The sequence below is a fragment of the Tetrahymena thermophila genome (genome assembly GCF_000189635.1).
Source record: "Tetrahymena thermophila SB210 genomic scaffold scf_8254665, whole genome shotgun sequence".
Taxonomy (NCBI): Eukaryota; Ciliophora; class Oligohymenophorea; order Hymenostomatida; family Tetrahymenidae; genus Tetrahymena; species Tetrahymena thermophila.
The window spans coordinates 1-19101 of NW_002476432.1; the positions used below are offsets into that span (position 1 = coordinate 1).

At 20.9% G+C, this 19101-nt stretch overlaps 7 protein-coding genes across 7 annotated transcripts; 2 read left to right on the plus strand and 5 right to left on the minus strand. All coding sequences in view use genetic code 6, as the record gives it.

Annotated features, from left to right (window-relative positions):
• Positions 1 to 1700: 1700 nt before the first annotated feature.
• On the plus strand, positions 1701 to 2203 carry TTHERM_000222205 (transmembrane protein, putative; the record flags this gene model as incomplete). The annotated part of the gene is made up of 2 exons (XM_012797247.1): positions 1701 to 1836; positions 1895 to 2203. Coding segments are annotated over 2 exons (444 nt in total), but the record flags the coding sequence as incomplete, so codon positions are not given.
• Positions 2204 to 2916: 713 nt separating this feature from the next.
• TTHERM_000222206 (transmembrane protein, putative) lies at positions 2917 to 4307 on the minus strand. The gene has a single exon (XM_012797249.1). The coding sequence runs from the start codon at positions 4276 to 4278 to the stop codon at positions 3778 to 3780; it is 501 nt and encodes a 166-aa protein (XP_012652703.1). The 5' UTR covers positions 4279 to 4307; the 3' UTR covers positions 2917 to 3777.
• TTHERM_000222207 (transmembrane protein, putative) lies at positions 3147 to 3617 on the plus strand (the record flags this gene model as incomplete). The annotated part of the gene is made up of 1 exon (XM_012797248.1): positions 3147 to 3617. One exon carries the CDS (start codon positions 3147 to 3149, stop codon positions 3615 to 3617), a length of 471 nt encoding a protein of 156 aa, XP_012652702.1.
• Positions 4308 to 4454: 147 nt separating the features above from the next.
• On the minus strand, positions 4455 to 5308 carry TTHERM_000222208 (transmembrane protein, putative; the record flags this gene model as incomplete). Its single annotated transcript, XM_012797250.1, has 3 exons — positions 5055 to 5308; positions 4554 to 4982; positions 4455 to 4494 (listed from the first exon to the last, which is right to left on the minus strand). Exons 1-3 carry the CDS (start codon positions 5099 to 5101, stop codon positions 4455 to 4457), a joined length of 516 nt encoding a protein of 171 aa, XP_012652704.1. The 5' UTR covers positions 5102 to 5308.
• A 583-nt stretch (positions 5309 to 5891) lies between these two features.
• Positions 5892 to 6331, minus strand: TTHERM_000222209 (hypothetical protein). Its single transcript, XM_012797251.1, has one exon. The coding sequence runs from the start codon at positions 6283 to 6285 to the stop codon at positions 6022 to 6024; it is 264 nt and encodes an 87-aa protein (XP_012652705.1). The 5' UTR covers positions 6286 to 6331; the 3' UTR covers positions 5892 to 6021.
• Positions 6332 to 8160: 1829 nt separating this feature from the next.
• TTHERM_00222210 (F-box protein) lies at positions 8161 to 13729 on the minus strand (the record flags this gene model as incomplete). The annotated part of the gene is made up of 6 exons (XM_001014149.2): positions 8161 to 8978; positions 9172 to 9718; positions 9959 to 11340; positions 11397 to 12032; positions 12331 to 13382; positions 13482 to 13729. The coding sequence occupies 6 exons, from the start codon at positions 13727 to 13729 to the stop codon at positions 8161 to 8163; spliced, it is 4683 nt and encodes a 1560-aa protein (XP_001014149.2).
• Positions 13730 to 15042: 1313 nt separating this feature from the next.
• TTHERM_000222211 (F-box protein) lies at positions 15043 to 15921 on the minus strand (the record flags this gene model as incomplete). Its single annotated transcript, XM_012797252.1, has 3 exons — positions 15043 to 15065; positions 15169 to 15714; positions 15798 to 15921. The coding sequence occupies 3 exons, from the start codon at positions 15919 to 15921 to the stop codon at positions 15043 to 15045; spliced, it is 693 nt and encodes a 230-aa protein (XP_012652706.1).
• Between the last annotated feature and the right edge of the window lie 3180 nt (positions 15922 to 19101).

Sequence of the window (19101 nt, forward strand, 5' to 3'; positions counted from 1 at the left end):
AAATAGAGAGTAATATTTTTGAATCCTTTAACATAGAAATAATAAATTAACTTTAACATTTCAAAATAGGAAGTAATATTTTTGAATCATTTAAGAAATAAAGAAACAATGAACTAATTTTAATATCTTAAAATAGAGAGTAATATTTTTGAATCCTTTAAGATATAAATAATAAATTAACTTTAACATTTCAAAATAGGAAGTAATATTTTTGAATCATTTGAGAAATATAGAAACAATGAACTAATTTTAATATCTCAAAATAGAGAGTAATATTTTTGAATCCTTTAAGATATAAATAATAAATTAACTTTAACATTTCAAAATAGCTAGTAATATTTTTGAATCATTTAAGAAATAAAGAAACAATGAACTAATTTTAATATCTCAAAATAGCTTGTAATATTTTTGAATCCTTTAAGATAGAAATAATAAATTAACTTTAACATTTCAAAATAGGAAGTAATATTTTTGAATCACTTAAGAAATAAAGAAACAATGAACTAATTTTAATATCTCAAAATAGAGAGTAATATTTTTGAATGTTTTAAGATATAAATAATAAATTAACTTTAACATTTCAAAATAGAGAGTAATATTTTTGAATCATTTAAGATATAAAGAAACTATCAACTAACTTTAATATTTCAAAATAGAGAGTAATATTTTTGAATCCTTTAAGATATAAATAATAAATTAACTTTAACATTTCAAAATAGGAAGTAATATTTTTGAATCATTTAAGATATAAAGAAACTATCAACTAACTTTAATATTTCAAAATAGGAAGTAATATTTTTGAATCCTTTAAAATATTAATAATAATTAACTTTAATATTTAATATTTTTGAATTGTTTAAGATTAAAGAAACAATACACTAACTTTAATATTTTAAAAAAGAGAGTAATAAATATATTTGACTTGTTTAAGATAGATTGAAAGAATGAACTAAATTTAAATTCTAAATAGATAGTAATTAATGTTTTTGTATGATTTAAGATAGAAAGAATGAACTAAATTTATTATTTCAAAATAGATAGTAACTAAAGATATATTTTAATAACTTAAATAGGCAGTAATTTAGATTTTTAGGTGTTCTAAATGACAAATTTATTTATTATTCAATAGGATGTAATACTTAAAATTATTTTCTAGTTTTGAAATGCTAAATTAAATTTAAATATAGGAAGTAAAATTTAAATGAAATACAATTAAATAAACTAATTATTAACAAAATACTTGGTAAATATTTTGAAATATTTTAGAAGATTATAAATATTTCATAAATTATTCAAAATAGTGAGTAATAGATACATTTTAGATATTATTAAGTTACTATATAAATAAATTTATAAAACAGATAGTAAAATACTTGCACAATTTTTTGAAGGAATAAAAATACCCTTAATCTAAATTGAAATAATGGGTAAAAATAACAGATATTTAAAAAATGATAGAAAAATAAATTTAAATGTTAAAATAATTAACAGGCTGTCTGTAGTATTTATTTATTTGAAATTATTATTTTTTATTAAAAAAATTAATTAATTAATAACAAAAAAATAGTTAGTAATAAAACTAAATAAATTTTAATCAATGGATAGATAGATAGATACTGAACTAATTTAAATTTAATAAATAGCTGGTAATATTTTAAGATCAATTTTAAAAAATGATTTAAATAAAATATTAAATAAAAGGTAAAGTCTTTTTCATAAATTAGATTGATGTCCTTTAATAATTTGGAATTTATTTGTTATTTGCATTTAAATAAAGTAACATATTAAATAAATAAATATTTGCTAAGTTCAAAATTATTAAAATTAAAAAATTAAGTAAAGTTATTTAAGTACTTTTAATTTATTAATTAATAATCTAAACATAAATATTAAGTTTGTAGAGCTTCGAAGAATTTCTAATCCTAGATTCAAGATTCATTTATAATAAAGAAGAAACAGGAGAACACACAACTCATTATATGAATATAAAAAAAATTAGCAATAAGTTATAATATATTAAATGATATTGCTTTATGTATGTTATTATATTTTTATATGTTGCTGCAAATTTAATTTACAAATTCTTTTTTTTTTAATAATATTTTTTTAAATTATTATATAAATATACAGCTATTTCATTAGGAGTAACTGGTGCCAATAAAAATTAGTCTAAACTAAAAATTTTAATTTCTAAAATTTTTGATTTGGTTTTAAAAATAGGATATTTATTTTAATTAAATAAAAATTTCAGTTTTATCAAATCTTAATCAAAACATAAAATAAAAATATTCATTTGTGTTAAAAAAAAAAAACAAATAAAATACTTATTAAAATTTAATTTTTTAAATAATTAAAAATCATAAGTTAATATTAAAATATTTTGCATTTTACTTTTATAATTTAGAAAAGATTGCCTCAACTTAGATTCATCTTAATTTAGATGGATTTTTTATTTCAATTAAAACTTTTCATTCTTAATAAAATTCAAAAATATACCTCATTAATCTATTTCAAAAGATTAGATAAGAGAATCAATTTAACTAATTTGACTTTAAGTAATAATAGAAACACATTTCCTTAGTTTTTTATAATTTTTATTTACTTTTTATACTTAGAGTAAACTTTTTTGAATAAAATATTGCAAACACCTCCATTAATATTTTTAATATAGTTTAATAATGTATTTTTGGAAGATCGAAGTGACTATTAAGACTATCAGAATAATAACAAATATTAAGTTTAGAGATTAAGAAGAGATATAGACAATTTCAACAAAAAGAAGTATACTTTAATTTTCATTTTAGCCAAATTGTAAGAAAAGTAAAGAAGTTTGTAAGATCATTATTGATAAAGAAACTGACACCTTTTCTAGCTAATTTAAAATTCTTAACTTAAATGGGTTTAATTTTTAAATAGCAGAATAATATATAAACAGAAATAGTGTTTATATTATTCCTGAAATAAAAGCATACTATTTAAAACCAATACTAATTGATACTAGAATTAATTTCATAATTAACCTCACAAATTCCCAGTAGTAATGTTGCTTTTTGTATTCTTTATAAAAAAATCCAAACGACAGAGTTATTTTTATTTTATTTAATTTTTGCCTATTAAAGAATATTATAGAAAACATAACTATTGGGATGATGTTAACGAATATAACAAAAATAGGAATAGTAATTGACCTAATTCTACTCAAATAATCACTTTAAGAACACTCAAGGCTAAGATCTATCAAAGAGTAGTACTTATCTTGGTACAAGTTCAGACAAAAAAAGCTTTCTAAGCTTATATATATGAAAATAGGATTAAATATTATTATAAAAATGTACTAAAAGGAAATCAGCATTCTATAAAGCTATCTTTTTTTATTGTTCTACTTCTTTACTAGCATAATTATTAATATAACAAGAATAGCAAATAAAAATAAGAAACAGGGTAGTATTGAGTAAAGAATAACATTAGCAAATCCAATGCTTTATAAATTAGGGTTAATTTGGATAAGCAAGCAATCTATAGAAATTATCTATGAGTTTAGAGGATCAACTAATGATATTGAAGCATCCTTGATAGAATTAAAAATATCAATATTAGTAAATCCATTAGAAGTTTGATAGATTGAAAAATTAAACAGTAGTAGCTTGACATAAATAGATGCTAAATTTTATAGAAGAAGACTTTTTTCAATGTAAAATAGGTTCATTTTTGAAAGATATAGTGCTAAAATCTAGTTTTATAAGCTTTTAAAAGTACTAATTATGATAATTCCTATGCTCATTAGAATTAATACAATTATAATAAAAATTTTTAAAGTGTTTTTTTTGATATCACTACATTTGGTACAGGAAAAGTTACCATATGAAGAATACTAGCTACCCCAATATTATCCTTTTATATCACAGTTTAAGCATTAAGGTCCTATGTGACCTTAGTAACATAAATTATTCTCTAACTCATAACCTCCAATGCAATTTTATGGTTATATCGTACAAGGGACAATTTCATTTTTATTAAGAGAGTATGACTTTCTCCAATAACCTTCCCTTAATTCAGAATAATAAGCAAAACAATTAGAAAAGTATTAACTATTACATGATTGACATAGGCTAAGCTCCTAACCATTTTCTAGTTGCTAAGTTTATATTGTTTGCTATTAATCGCAATATTTGCATAAAAATACTTTTTATTTAAAGTTAATATATGTCTTTTCCATATTTTATGGACAATAATCAATTTATCCATAAGTAAACACATGTTTAAGATCATATTTTACATCTCCAATTAGTAAACTAATTAGATATAAACGTACACCTTGATATGCATCTAAATAAAAAGATAAAAATGGTTTTTTAATATCTAATTCGACGTCACTTTAAAAATTTTAGGATTCTTTTAAGTAGTAATACATATTTAAAGATTAAACATTTTAATTATTTTAAGGGTACAACTAGTCATTTATTTTAAACTAAAGAGCGAGAATATAATTCATTCCTTTTATAAAATTAAAAGTATTGTTTAATTAGAATAAAAATAAATTAGTTTTTTAGAACTAAGGGTTGTACTCGTAAACTTTGGTAACGAAAATATCCTGAATATAAAAGCTGTAGTTATGACCATATAATTCAGCTTTATTTTCTTCAAATGTAATTTTATTGAGCTCATCTTAATCAGATTAGTTTGAAATATACAAAGCACCACCAACATAGCTAGAGCAATATTTAAATTCAGCATTTTCAATCAAAGCAATTTAACCACCATAAATACATCCACCAAAATAAGTACTATAAAAATTATAAAAATAGCTATTTCTTAAAGTAATAAATGTTTATTTTAGCTAGTCATATTTATTAGATAAATATAGACAACCTCCTTAATTAATTGCAAAAGCATTTTTTAACTAAGTTTCTTCAATTACAATTTAAGTTAAATTTTCTGCATAAAGTAATCCATAATAATTATTGTTAAAATCTATTTAAAATCTATTAATTATTAATAAATCAGTTTCCTCCACATATATTAAATATGTGGGATTAATATAATTATAAAAATACTAGTCTTTGTCATTTTTAACTTGAGCTTTAAATTAAAAATTGGTCATTTTAATGTTCTTAACTTATGAAAATTAAATTATCTGATTAAGTATCAGAGAGTTTTATATAATAATATTGTTTATTTCGACGCTAGGGCAATTAATTATATTAAAATTGCTATAGTTGATATTTTAAAAATTAGATAATAAGATATTTTTAATTAAAACTTTTGAACTTTCTATTTCTAAAAAATTAAACAAAAAAGTATGAATAACATTTTCTAATATTATATTGTCAAGTACTAAATTGTCTATTTAACTAAATTCTATTGTTCCATTATAAAGACCATCTTCAATATTTTCTTAATAAACCTAAATTCTTTATACGAAGACGTTTTCACAAAGACTAATTTTAAAAGTCCAAAATAAGAAAAAACTCTATCCATACTTAATTTCATTTATTTAAACACTCTTAAATCCGGAAATATCAAAAGAATAATTAGTTGATCCCAATTCTTATATGCAATTATAATAGATTTTATTTATTTCCAAACTTTGATTATCAAAGATTCTAAGCATATATTTGTCTTAAAAGCTGTTTATTATATTTATTTCAATAGAGTAATATGTTATGAAAGACAAATTTAATTCAAAATATCCTATTTTCAATAAGTTATTTGCAAATAAATTAATAATTAAAACATTCGATTATAAGACAGGTTCTTCGTTTGCAATTATTATTATTGAATCAACAAAAAACTAAGAAAGACTACCGACTTGAATCTTACACAATTCATTTTATTAATCAACACTTTAGTTTTACATATTAATTTTAATCTAGTTTATTTATAAAATTTACTCAGAAGTGATATAAATAATAGAACTGAATTGAGTATTCATAGTTAATTGATTTATGTTTATTTTACTTCCAGATATTTAAATTAAAATGTTATCAATTAAATCTTTTTAATTTTAACCTAGTTTTTCATTCATTCCTATAGACTTTTAATGATGAATATTTTATGAGTCAAATGAAAAACCAGCATTGATTATAAATTAATTAATTGAAATCTAATCAATATTATTAACATTTATTATTTCATTTAGCTATTAAACTAAAGTCTACTCAATAATTATGTCTCCTACAACAAGAGTATTAATGTTATTTATCTATATGAATGAGCTTTACTTATCAACTAAATTGACAAAGCAAGCTTAAATATTAATTGAATCAATTTAAAATTTTTCTACATTTTGAATGATTAAATTAGAAAATATTTCTAATTCGTTAAGATCCATTTTTAATGATATTAATTATTAATTTTAGATTACAATCTTTTAATCAATACAGTCATACTCTATTGATTATTATTTTAATTATTCTGTTATTTCTTATTAGCATAGCTACGCGTATCTCATTTGCAGTCTAATCAACTAAATGAAAAAAAATAGGCTTATAGCTTTCCTAGATAATATTTTCATTTTTAAAGCTATTTAAGTTGGGAAGGGTTTGCTTGTTTTTTACTTATTTATATATTTAAAAAAAGTATATTAATAATTAAAAAAAAATATACGCAATTATATTAAAATATATTTTTGATGATTTTTTAAATAATTATAAGATATTAGATTAAAATCATTGAAAATCATATCATATCCAATTTTGTTGATATGAATAATCTTAAAGATTATACAAAAGCAGTTGATGTAATTTTATTATTTCACCTTAAAATAAATGATTAAATTGATAATTAATTTTTGGATATTTAAATATTTTGAGATATTAATAAAATAAATTTAGCAAAAAAAAAAAAATAAATATATGCATAAGAAAATAATATGTAATAATTGTTTTATTTTTTTTATTGATTTTTTTATTTTTTAAATTCCATTCATTATTGCTTTTCTATTATTAAAAGTTTAAAATAAATCTTTACTATTTTTTTACTTTTAGAAGAAAAAAATTTTATACAATATTTCAAGCAACATTAATAATAAAACATAAATGTTATGGGTGGGTTAGAAATAAAATAGCTGCTCATTTAAACAAATCAGAAATTATTTTACATCAATTTTCCTAATTAACTTCTTTAATGAGTTTATGTTTGATGCTAAATTTTGCAGTCTCATTTTTAAATTATCCCCATTTTCTACTCGAGATAAATTTGGGTTGATTAAAAAGTATAGTAAATAGAAAAATTTGATATTAACTTTAAATAAAAAGAATAAACTTTGAATTGAAAATTAAAATTTCTTTAATTTATTCAACAGAAAAAACGAATCTCATTTAAATTAAAATTTTGTAAGCAATTTTATACTTCTTTCTAGAAGTTTTAAACTCTTTCTTGGGAGCATACGCCTTTTCTCAATTGTTTAAGTCTGGATATAATGCCCAAGATATAGATAATAGTTTCTTTTATAATAATTTGCTTGTTTTAGTTATTCATTAGGCTAGAAAAATTTTTTAACATGATTTATAATAAATGCTTATAAACTAGTCAATCCATAATATACTCTTCATAAAACAGTTTATTTTGAAATAAATTTAGATATTATTTCATGAAAAGCTACTTTAAAAAAAAACTGGAATAAGTAGAATTTATAAAAAGATATATTGCCTTTATAATTTTTTTAGATATTTTAATATATTTTATCCCAGACTTTTATTGAACAGTTATTATTTAAATTTAAAACTAACTTTTAATTACAAGTAATAAATTTTAAAATTAAAAAGGATACTAAAGAACAAATAATATAATTCAAGAAAAAATTTATACAATTCTGCTTTTTTTAAGCAGAATTTTAATTTAATATACATTGACAAAAATATAAAAAAAAGAACAAATATCTCATTACTTTTTAAATCTGATAATATTTTATTGTACAAAAGGTAATAAACTTTATGTAAAATATATTAAAAAACTTTAATTCTAAATACGAATTTATCTTTCTTTTTGTTTTGATTTAAAGATTAGCATAAAAACTTTTAAATTCTTATTTTAATTAATAAATTTAGATAATTTTACTTTATATTTACTCAAATTAACATTAAGTTAATAATTTAAATTTTATTGTTTTTTATTCTTCTTAATTAGCTTGCAAATAACTTGTTAAATTGAAATTAAAAATCAGATTGGAGACTATTTTTCAGGGCTCTGTGACGACTGATTTTAAATATTATTAAGACTTTTGAGGTATTCAATGTTATCCACTTCTAATAAATTTGATTCTCTATCTAATATTGTGTAGGCAATTAGAAGTGGCTTCACATTAGAATTCGAAAAAACTAAAGTGTTAAGCTTTTCATCTAAAACTTTGATAATATTTAACCATTCTTCTTTTGTTTCTTCATCAATATTTTAAAGATTATAAAATCTTTTTTAAATATCAATAGATTTGCTTGGCCAAATTTGCATTAATGAATCATATTTTATTTTGAATTGAAGAGGGTTAGTGATTTCTAAATAACGATCTTACGCTTCATCACTAAAAAGCTCATATTCAAGACTGACCACAGCAAATTTATCAAAAGATAGATTTTTCTCTCCATCTTCTTCTATAATGTCAGCATTGTCTTCAAAAATTTGAATAATTTAATCATCATCAAATTTATCTGGCTCTATGTGTCTATTAAGTAAGCTCCATTCGTTGAAGTTGCATTTTTTATTACCATCCAAATCACAAGCATTAAATGCATTTATAACATATTATTTTGCTCTATTTACAAGTATTTTATAAGTAGCAAGCATCCTATTCATAAATTAGTCAAAATCCAAAACAGCAGTCTTGTTTGAGTCCATAAACTTCATGTTTTCTACTTCTCTTCTAAGTTCTTAATTTTCCTCTGTCTTCATACGAGAATCACCAAATTAACTGATGTAGTGAACCGCTTTAATGTAAGGAACTAAATATTTCTACTCGCTCTCGTTATTAGTAAAGTTTGTTCCTAATTTATGAATATTTTTAAATTTGTAAAATCTTTCAAACAAAACAAAAGAATAAACTTATAGATGAATAAGCTAATCAAAAGAATAAATTAATTAATTAATAAATTAATCAAAGAATAAATAAATAAACGAATAAAAGATTTTTATTAATATCAATAGTATAAATTCAAAAATAAATAAATAATTAATTACCTGCTTAAGAAACATTATTAATAAAATCTAGCACATCTATATACTTATTGAGTTCATCAGTAGTAAAATTCATGTTTCCCTCTTGAAGACCTAAGAATCTTGAAAACATATTAATCCTAAGTATTTAACTATATTTTTTGATGGAGAGAATTAAAATAAGAAACTTCTGATCTGCTATCTTTTTGACACCATATTATGCACTGTAAAAGTTATAAACGAAGTTGGAAAATTCTATGTCTTTATAATTGCTATTTTCCTTAGTAACTACCATCCTCTCGTTATATAACATAGATATCTATTTCAAAACAGTTTTTACAGTCATAAAATTATGGAATTTCGCCATCTTTTTATTTTTTGCTTTTTCGACAATTTACTTACCAGAATTCTATTACTTCTAGAACTCCCATTCTATGTTAATTTTTTTACCTAGCTAGAAAGCAGTTACTTCTTTTTTTTCTCTTCTCTATCTAAATATTCTAGGTTATTTAGACTTAACTTGCATTTCGCTCTCTTCAATATTTTCTAATGTGCCTTTTTTCATCTATTACTATTAAGAAATTGTTAATTTTTATATAAATCAAATAAAACTCAACTAAATTTATAAAATAGCTTAAAAATTAATCAAAAAATTTTGAAGAACAAATAATAACATCTTCAATTTATAAGTTGGAAGTTTTTTATCCTTTGAAAAATACTTTCAATATTTTGTAAATTTTTAAAATATTTATTTGAATAAATTGATTAATTTTAAAGTAAAGTAATATTTAAAGAAAATATATTTATTTACCAAATTTTCTTTTTCTCTTTTTAGTGACATTTCTAATTCGCCTTAGAGATCTCTTATAATTTATTCGAGACGATTTATTTCAGTTTTTTATTCTTCTGTTAGCTATTCTTTATCAATTAATTTTTCATTGTTTAATTTTAAGTCTTCTTAGTATTTATCCAGCATTTACTTAGCACCTTTTAGCTATACTTACAACTCTTATCCTTTTAACTATGACATTTAATATATTTTAACGAATTTTTCTAATTTCGATTCTGTATTTGAGCTAGTCACTTTTAATCCTGCATCATCAAGCACAGTTTTAAGTTTTTCAGGATCTAAAAGCTAGTTTAGTTTTTATTTTAACTCATTTCTTTTTTTCTATACAAAAGGATTAGTATCAATCATATTCAAAATACTCTTTCTAGGACCTCCAACTACTCTTGGTGCTTACAGCATAGAAGGCACTTCAAGTAAGTTTACTGAAGAGGAAACATTAGGATCAGCTTATCCAGTTATTTTTTCAGCAAAAATACTTATGATATCATTAATAAAATTACTAGACAAATACTGTTCAAGGTATAAAGCTAAGTGTCTATTAGAATTGAAAACATTTTGTCTTATTGAAAGTCTCTACCTAATACTTTATCTCTATTAAAATCCTCTTAAACTATCATAATCTTTTTTAGCTGCTGTGACCATTAATTATGGATGCAAATTCTACAAAATTTTTGATTATCTTGCTAATTTTTATTTTTTATTTTCTTTCTACAATTTTTTAGTTTAATCTTCTGTTTCACTTTCTTCACTATCACTTGAGTTGCTACTATCACTTTAATTTTTACTATCATTATTACTACTACTCTCTTCTATACTATCCATTCTAATATTAGTGATAGTTTAAACAAAATTCTAATTCTCTATCTAATCCTATTCTCCAAGCTACTGCATAAACTGATTAACATCAAATTTGTCAACTTATTCATCCATTTACTACTTATAGACATAAAAATCAAATATATCATTCATAGTTTCTACATCATACAAAACAGCATCAAATTTATTATCAACTAAATATAATTTAGTTTAAACTTCTACATCTTTCATGTACATTCTTCTTAATTAATCATCGACCTCAGTCTCTTTACATTCTTTTTTAACTTCTTATTCAGTATTTACTATAACTGCATTTAACTAATCAACTCCTTGAACCAAGTCTCCTCCTTCATTATACTCAAAAGTAAAATTATCATCATCCTCTTATTCTTATTCTTCCTCATCTTCTTCATTATTATTTTTATTTTTTTACTATTCTTCTTACTCCTGCTTTTAATCCTACACAATATTCTACTTTTACTAAGTTGTTAAATTATCATTCGCTTATCTCAATTACTCAATTAAATCTGATTAAATAAAAACATAATAATTTAATTTAAAATAATTTTTAATTAAAAATTACTTTAAATAGTTGATTCATTTTATTAAGAGATATTTAATCCTTATTATTTTAATTTTTGCATCTAGTCTTTAAAATACTCGTTAAGTTGGTGCTTGCTATGTCGTGCTCTGTCTTCTTATCTTTACATCACTCCCTCTAACTCTTTAGTCACTGTTACGAGCTTCTTTTTAAGAAACATGCAAATCTTTTTAAATTTATTCACCTCTTCTTTTAATGAGTCTTAGATTTATTAATTTGCAGTCAGCTCTTATTTAATTTCTTCTAATTTTTTCTCAGCATTTCTTTTCTCTAGAAATGCTTCTTCTGTAGCCAAATCTTTTGTTTTGATATATTATTGGTAGAAGTTGCTAACTCGATTGTACTCTGAATCAGCATCAGTATTTAATTTTATTTTTATCTATTCAAAATCTTCTATGAAGCTTTTATAATAATTAACATTCTCATTCCAAACCATTTTAAAAAATTGTTCTCTTTCCAAAAAATCAATCCTAATTTAATGGCTCAACTCTTTAAAACAAACTTGTATGATTTCTAATTATTTCTTCCTTTTCTCATTTATATTATATTTATTCTGCTCTTCATTTTACTTTTTAATCAATTCAAACCACTTAATTAATTCCTTTAAATCTGCTCTATCTATTTTTAGAAAATGTATTTTTAATTAGCTTTTAAATCAAAAAGTATTGAAAATGATTCAAAATTAAAATTTTATTGTTTATATTTTCCCCTTTTAACAATTTAAAAATGTACTAATTTGTATTCTCAAATATTTAAAAAATTTTTTATTACACATTTGAGCTGGTATTTTTAATATAAAATAATTTTTTAATAAAATATTAAGAAAATTATGAAATAAAATAATAACAAATTTTTAATGGACTAAATTGATTTAAATACCCCTATTAAAAGAAATAGAAAATAAATATTTAAATACTTCTTGGCACATCTGTTAAAGCATTAGAAACTTGCATTTGCAATATTTTAGAAACATCTTCTAGTTTTGAGTACTAGGTTATACTACTGCTGCTTAATTTATTATTTGTTTACTATGAAGTGGAATGCGCTTATTTCAGAGAAAAATCATCATAACTTTACATTTTATCTTATTAAGTATTGTTTTTTGTGTTTAGTCTGTTAGTGAAAAATTCTTGCATGGTTGCCCTTTTTCTTCCTATGCTGCTTTTGTTTGCTTGCTATTAATTTGCATTTTTATCTACTGAAGAATATGTTTAAGTATCTTTTGTTTGTGTCTTATTTAAATTTTAAATGTTATTAAAATAACTATTTTTTGCATAAAATGAACTCTGTTGCATTCTTAAGGGTGAATCTGTTTTCATCAGCTTTAGAATACCTTCTGAAAATTGTTTTTTCATTAAATAGTTCTTATTTTCTTCGGTTTTACTATTGATTGAAGTAGGTGATGCAAAAGATTCTACTTTACTCTCTGGAGCTCCATCTTGTTTAGATTTTTTTGAAGAAAGAGTTTTAGGAGAACAGAAACTTTAAAGAGATTAGAGCTTCTCTTTAACTATTGACTAGTTCTATAATGTGCTAACATTTTAAACTTAACTGATAATATAATTTTGAGTCGTAGACTAATTGATGCTTTTAGTTTATTCTTTTGTATTAGGTACAATCTATACTTTTAAAGCAGGATTGATGATATTATTTATTTATTCAGAATTAAATGCCTATATTTTGTTGGCGCCATTTACATGGAATCCTTTTTCACTCTTAGGACTCATGTTGTTAAATGGAATATTGCCAAAAGATGTAATATTTAGTTTTTTGCAGCTTTGAACTAACTAACTAATTGTATTGCTATTATTCTCAATTAATTATTTGCTTGATTCTTTAAGAGGTGGCAAAGTATGGTTTTCGCTTTCAAGCTTGTTGATTTCAAGTTTATCTAAATGTTCCTAAAAATTTCTCTACTTTAATCCCTTTTAAGTGCTTTGATTACCATGTTTAGTTTAATCAATTGACCTATTTTTAAAAATAAAAATCTGAATCAATTCTGAAAAAAAAAGCAGCAAAATAATTGGCTTAAAGCTTTTGAAATACTATTAAAATTTACATTATTACTCTTTAAAATACTATTCTAAATGCACTATGCTACTTGGGGAATTAGGAATATCATGCTTGCTAAAATTAATTTAACTTGTCGAAGTAGTGTGAATATATGAAAGAGAAGTTCTATTTTAGATAACTGGTTAATGTAAACGTGCATTTTCTCCAACCCTAATTCGCTTTAGAGGAGTTTTTTATTCTAGCTTTTAGCTTCTTTGCTGTGTTAGCTATAAAGAATTCGATCGGAGTTCTTATGAATTCATTTTAATTTGCTTTATAAATTTATCCTACTGTTTTTACTTTATATAAGTTGATGACTTATGCGTAAGATATATTTAATTATGTTCAGTATTTATTAATATATTGAATGATTAATAATAAATTGCAAATTTTGTTAAATCCTTTTCTCAAATTCAATTTCTTATTAAAACAATAAACTTTTAAGACAGCAAGCAAATCTCCTCTTCAAAATCCAAGAGAAAGCTATGAAATTTTATTTGGCAAGTAATCTTTACTTAATTTCAATTAATGATAATTTAAGTTCCAATCATTTTATTACTCTAAAACAATAGATAATACTCTAAAATTAAATCTTTACCATTCATAGCTTTTCTCAAAAGCTTGAAATCTTTCATTAAAAATTTCACGAAAACAAATCACTATTTATTTATATAAAATATTTAGTTACTCATCAAAATAATGATTTTGTGTAACATTTACTTTTTTAAATTTTTTAAAAATTAATTAAAAAAGATAATTTTAAATTATCAAATTAAGATATATTTTTAGAGTTTTTTTAATAAACTTAAAATAACGTTATTAATAATCTAACTTAAATTTACTTTATCAAATTACAATTTCATTATTTTAAAATCCTAAATACCCTGAGTTCTTAGATATTAAGGCCGATATTGAATAATTCTGAACATTTTTAATTAAAGCAATAAGAATATAAATTCAACGATTAACCCTATTCACCTAAAATCCAAAATAATAAAAATACAGTATATTTATTTTAAATATATAAATCATTTTAAAAACAAAAGCAATAATGAAAAAAAATAAAAATATATTCTTAAAAAAAATTAATTTATGATAAAATTTGATACTTTTAGAATTAAATTTATTACAAAATAGTTAGTATAAAATAAGTTAAAAGAAATATTTTTGTTGAGAATTTATAAAATTTTAATGAATAAAAGTTAAAGTTAAGTTATGGAAAAAGAATTTTTTTAGATGTAAAAATAATTAAAAACAAATAAATATTTAATTAAAGATCAAGAAAACAATATTATCCAATTTATTTTATATATGTATGGAATTTTTAAAGATTATTTTAGTAAGTTTTTGTAAAATAATATTTGCTGCTGAGCATTAAAGATTTTTATGAATTCAATCATTTTAACAAATAAATCTTAAGATATTTTATCTTTTAGAATATCTTGAATTTAATTTAAATATTCCTAGATCAAGGCGCTGCTTTGCTTGTAATGAGCAATAAATTTCACACCTGAAATATGATTTTAGGTAGAATAAAATGATTCAATAAAATTTGCATATATTTTTTCTTATAAGTTCAATTAATTTTAAATAAGAACTCTATTAATCTAAAAAGTAGTATTTTCATATATGAAGTCAATATCTTTAAAATAATCAACAATTACTTAAGAATCCTCAAACGATAAAAGTTTATTTGAATTACAACTTTATATTTTTTCTGATAAAAGATAATAGTTGAGAAAAATTGTATTTTTTTCAAATTCTTGCTCATCCATATTTTACTGAATCATGAGCTCTTCTTTCTTAAAGTTTAGATTTTCAATAAGGCCTTTAGAAGCAATATCTACCAATTAGCTCATTTTTTTAGATGAAAGTTTTAAATTTAGAACTGATTTGATATCTAAAAAGCTCATTATTAAACTCAAGCAATTTTTATTTAAGAACTCGTAAACACCATTTTTCTTTTTAAATCTTAGAGGTTCTATTTTAGCAACAAAATTTTTAATTTTTTCAATTTATTTGTTTGTTTTATAAGCTTTAACAAAAATTTGTTGATTTTTTTGATAATAAAACGTTCCTTTGTATTTATTTCTAAGTAATATAGTTTCATAAATAGTTTCTATCAAGAAATTAACATTGTCAGAGAGATTAACACTTTCAGAAAAGAAAGGAATTTAATTTTCAGCATAATATTTCTAAGGAAAAGGATATTAGAACTAAAATATATCTTAAAAGCAACTCCTAAGCCCTTTTTATAATATGTAAGGAATAACTAAATTCTCTTAATTTATCAGATGTCCATTATTTTGTAAGCCAATAAGTAAAATTTACTTTTATACAAAGTGATAGCTTTAATCTATATGTTTTATTTCATTTTAGCTGATTTAGTCAACTAAATCTATTAGTTTAAATTTTTTTTTGATATGATCTTGAAAGTTATGTATTATTATGTCATTGCTGATAACATTTTTGTTAATTTATTCTAAAGAGTAATTTAATATGAAGTGCTTTATAATCATACGAAATTTCGAGTTTAGAGATGCCATTCTACCTAAACTCTTCATATCAAGAAAATATAATATATTTTCAATAATCTTAGATTGTTTTAACACTATCTGTAAATGATTTACTCTTTTTTTATATCTTGAATATCTTATTTCATTAACTTTAGCATATTTTCTTTTATCAAATATTTATAAACTTGGAAGTGTGATCTCTTTTGCAGGAAAAGCGGTTTTTGTTTTTATCATTTGCTTATTAAGTATTTCAGTATTTAAAAAATTGATTTATTAGAATTAATTTGATTGTCCTTGCAGATAAGATCTAACTTTATATCTGATATAATCTAATCAAATATTTTTCTATATTTTTTCTGATTTTGATTAAATATGATAATAATGTAGAAAAATAAACTGTTGATTTATCTCATTTAAAAAATGTTTTAAATTTTATATAAACTTTTTGTTATATTTAATAAATCTTTGTCTTAAAAAGATAATTAGATTTTTATCACTTATTTTATTATCAAAACAAACATATTTTTAAATAATTTTAACTGGCTTAAAAATCTAATTATCTTAATATAGATTTTTCATACTGTTTTCCCTCATAAACAGCACCAATAGAAACATTGTTGTATGGATGTTTATGTTTTTTTAATCCTAAAATGTTTTTAAAATTTACTTTAATATAACTCAGCCTTATTTAACGATAGTATATAGATATTATTTAGATTGAAATACAAGGATTTTTATTAAAGAAAATTAAATTTTTTAGTGCATGTTTACTTATCCTTCTAAATACTGACTTATAACTCTTTAAATTCTCATTAAACTCATTAATTTGCTTCTCTAAAAGATTCTAAGAGGTATTAATGATGATAATCTATCAAGATATTTTGAAAGTTATTTTTAAAATTTAAGTAAAAGCCAAATTAGAATTTATATCTTTAAAATTATACAAAGTAAAATATAAGATAAACTCCAACAAATTATAAATGAGAAATGAGATTATATCATAAGATATTTCATAAATTTATGTTCCATATTAAATTGATAACATTAAAATTTTATTTCCGTTAAAAAAAAAATATTTTATTAATAGAATAAGTTAATTGATTCATACATAATTAGTTAAAAAAATTGTTTATTGTTTTGAAATTAAACAAATTTAATTTCAAAATAATGAATTAAATTTATTGAAAAGTTAGTTATATCCAACAATAAGATAAATTAGGTTTCCATTTGTTTAATGTGAAATAAAGTTGAAATAAAATTTAAATCAAATAGTTCAATTAAAAAAAATATTTAATTTTATACTAAAAATAAGTTTTTATTGGTAAATTCTCTATAAAATATCTAATTTTAAGGAGTCACTTTTAAGCCTAAAATAAATAAGTAGCTTAAGATGGAAGAAGTGAGAAAAATTATTAAAATAAATTTAATTAGTTTTTTTTATAAACTAAACTTTGCTCACAAGATTATGAAATAAATAAATAAATAAACATAATAAGGATCTAAAAATTGAATTTTTTAACTAAGTTTTTACTATCATAATTAGAGTTTATTTTTATGAATTAACTTTAATTGCAAAATCTTACTAATTATTATGAAAACCAATCTTAATAAGATTAATTACAAAAATACTGTAACTGATTATCTTTTATTAGCAATATTAAAAATATATCCTTAATTTTATTATGGTTAAAATTGTTGATTTGTTTGAGTTAATAATTTAAAGGGCTTTCTAATTATTGAATTTTAACTATTTTGAAACTATCGTTTATCGTTATTTATATCAAATACAATTAATTAATTATTCGTACTTTTTTTATTTAGAAAAACTCAAGTTATTTTACATAAATATTTCTGTTTGATGGAAAATTTATGGCTAGTAAAATTGATAAATAAATGAAAATAAATTTATATCCATTTAAAAAGAATTAATTATATTTTTATTATTTAAAGCAGATGATTTTTTTTTTACTTTTTATATTTGGAAAAAATTCAAATTATTTTGTATAAATATTTCTGATTAATGCAAAATTGATGGCTAATAAAATTAATTATAATGATAAAGGAAATGCAAAATAAAGAATGTGGTCAAATTAAGTTTAAAGAATAATTGATGGAAATAAAAAATAATTAATAATGAATTATTTAGTATTTAAAGATTTTAAATTGATAATTAATGGTCAAAATTGAGAGCAAATTATGTATCAAAAATCAATTAATTTACCATAAAAAAAGAAATTTTAACTATTGTATTATTAACTAATAATATTAAATAATTTATAATATGTCTTTTTGCTAAAATTTAATCTTATTAATTTTATCCTATTATTTTTGTTATTATAGAAATATATCTAATTTATTTGTTATTTATTTCAATAATAAACATAATTGTTTGCTTTGTCTTAAAATTTATTGTTTTTTTTTATTAATTCACGCTAAATAATCTATAAAAATTATAATCAAATCAATCTCGCCTTCTTAAAATCTATGGCAAATAAAATAAATAAATACAATACGCATTTTATTGATTTGCAAGATAAAATATTGAGTCACTGGATTTTAGTTTAACAAAATTAAATACTGGTTTTTAGATTTATGTTTGGATACTATAATAATTTATTCTCATTTTTTTAGAGCTTATTAGCTAATTTTTTTTAAATGTCTATCAAACTTTTTAAATATTTACATGCTTTTTAATATTGTCTTTTGTTGTATTTAAGTAGTTTTTCAAAATATTATTTTAAATATAAAGTAGAATAAATTTTTGTTATGATTGTTGTATCTTTTTATAAAAGGAGCTCTGTGAGTGTAAACTGAGTTTTTTATTAGAGTTGGTGTACAAAAGAATAGAAAATAAAGCTTTATATTATTTTTAAATTTTATTATGTAGAATGAATGGGTGGGTGATTAAGGAGATGATGGATGTAACAACGCTTTAAAGGAATAATGAAGAAATAAGGAAAAAGATAACTAAAAAATATCTTATATTTAAAGTGTAATTAGATTATGTATGTAATTATCACGTAATAGAAACAGAGCAATTTGATTTTGGTAAAAAGAAGTAAAGAGATAAAAGAAAAGTGGAGCGAATGTTAATTAATTTTTTAGAGGAAACAAAATAT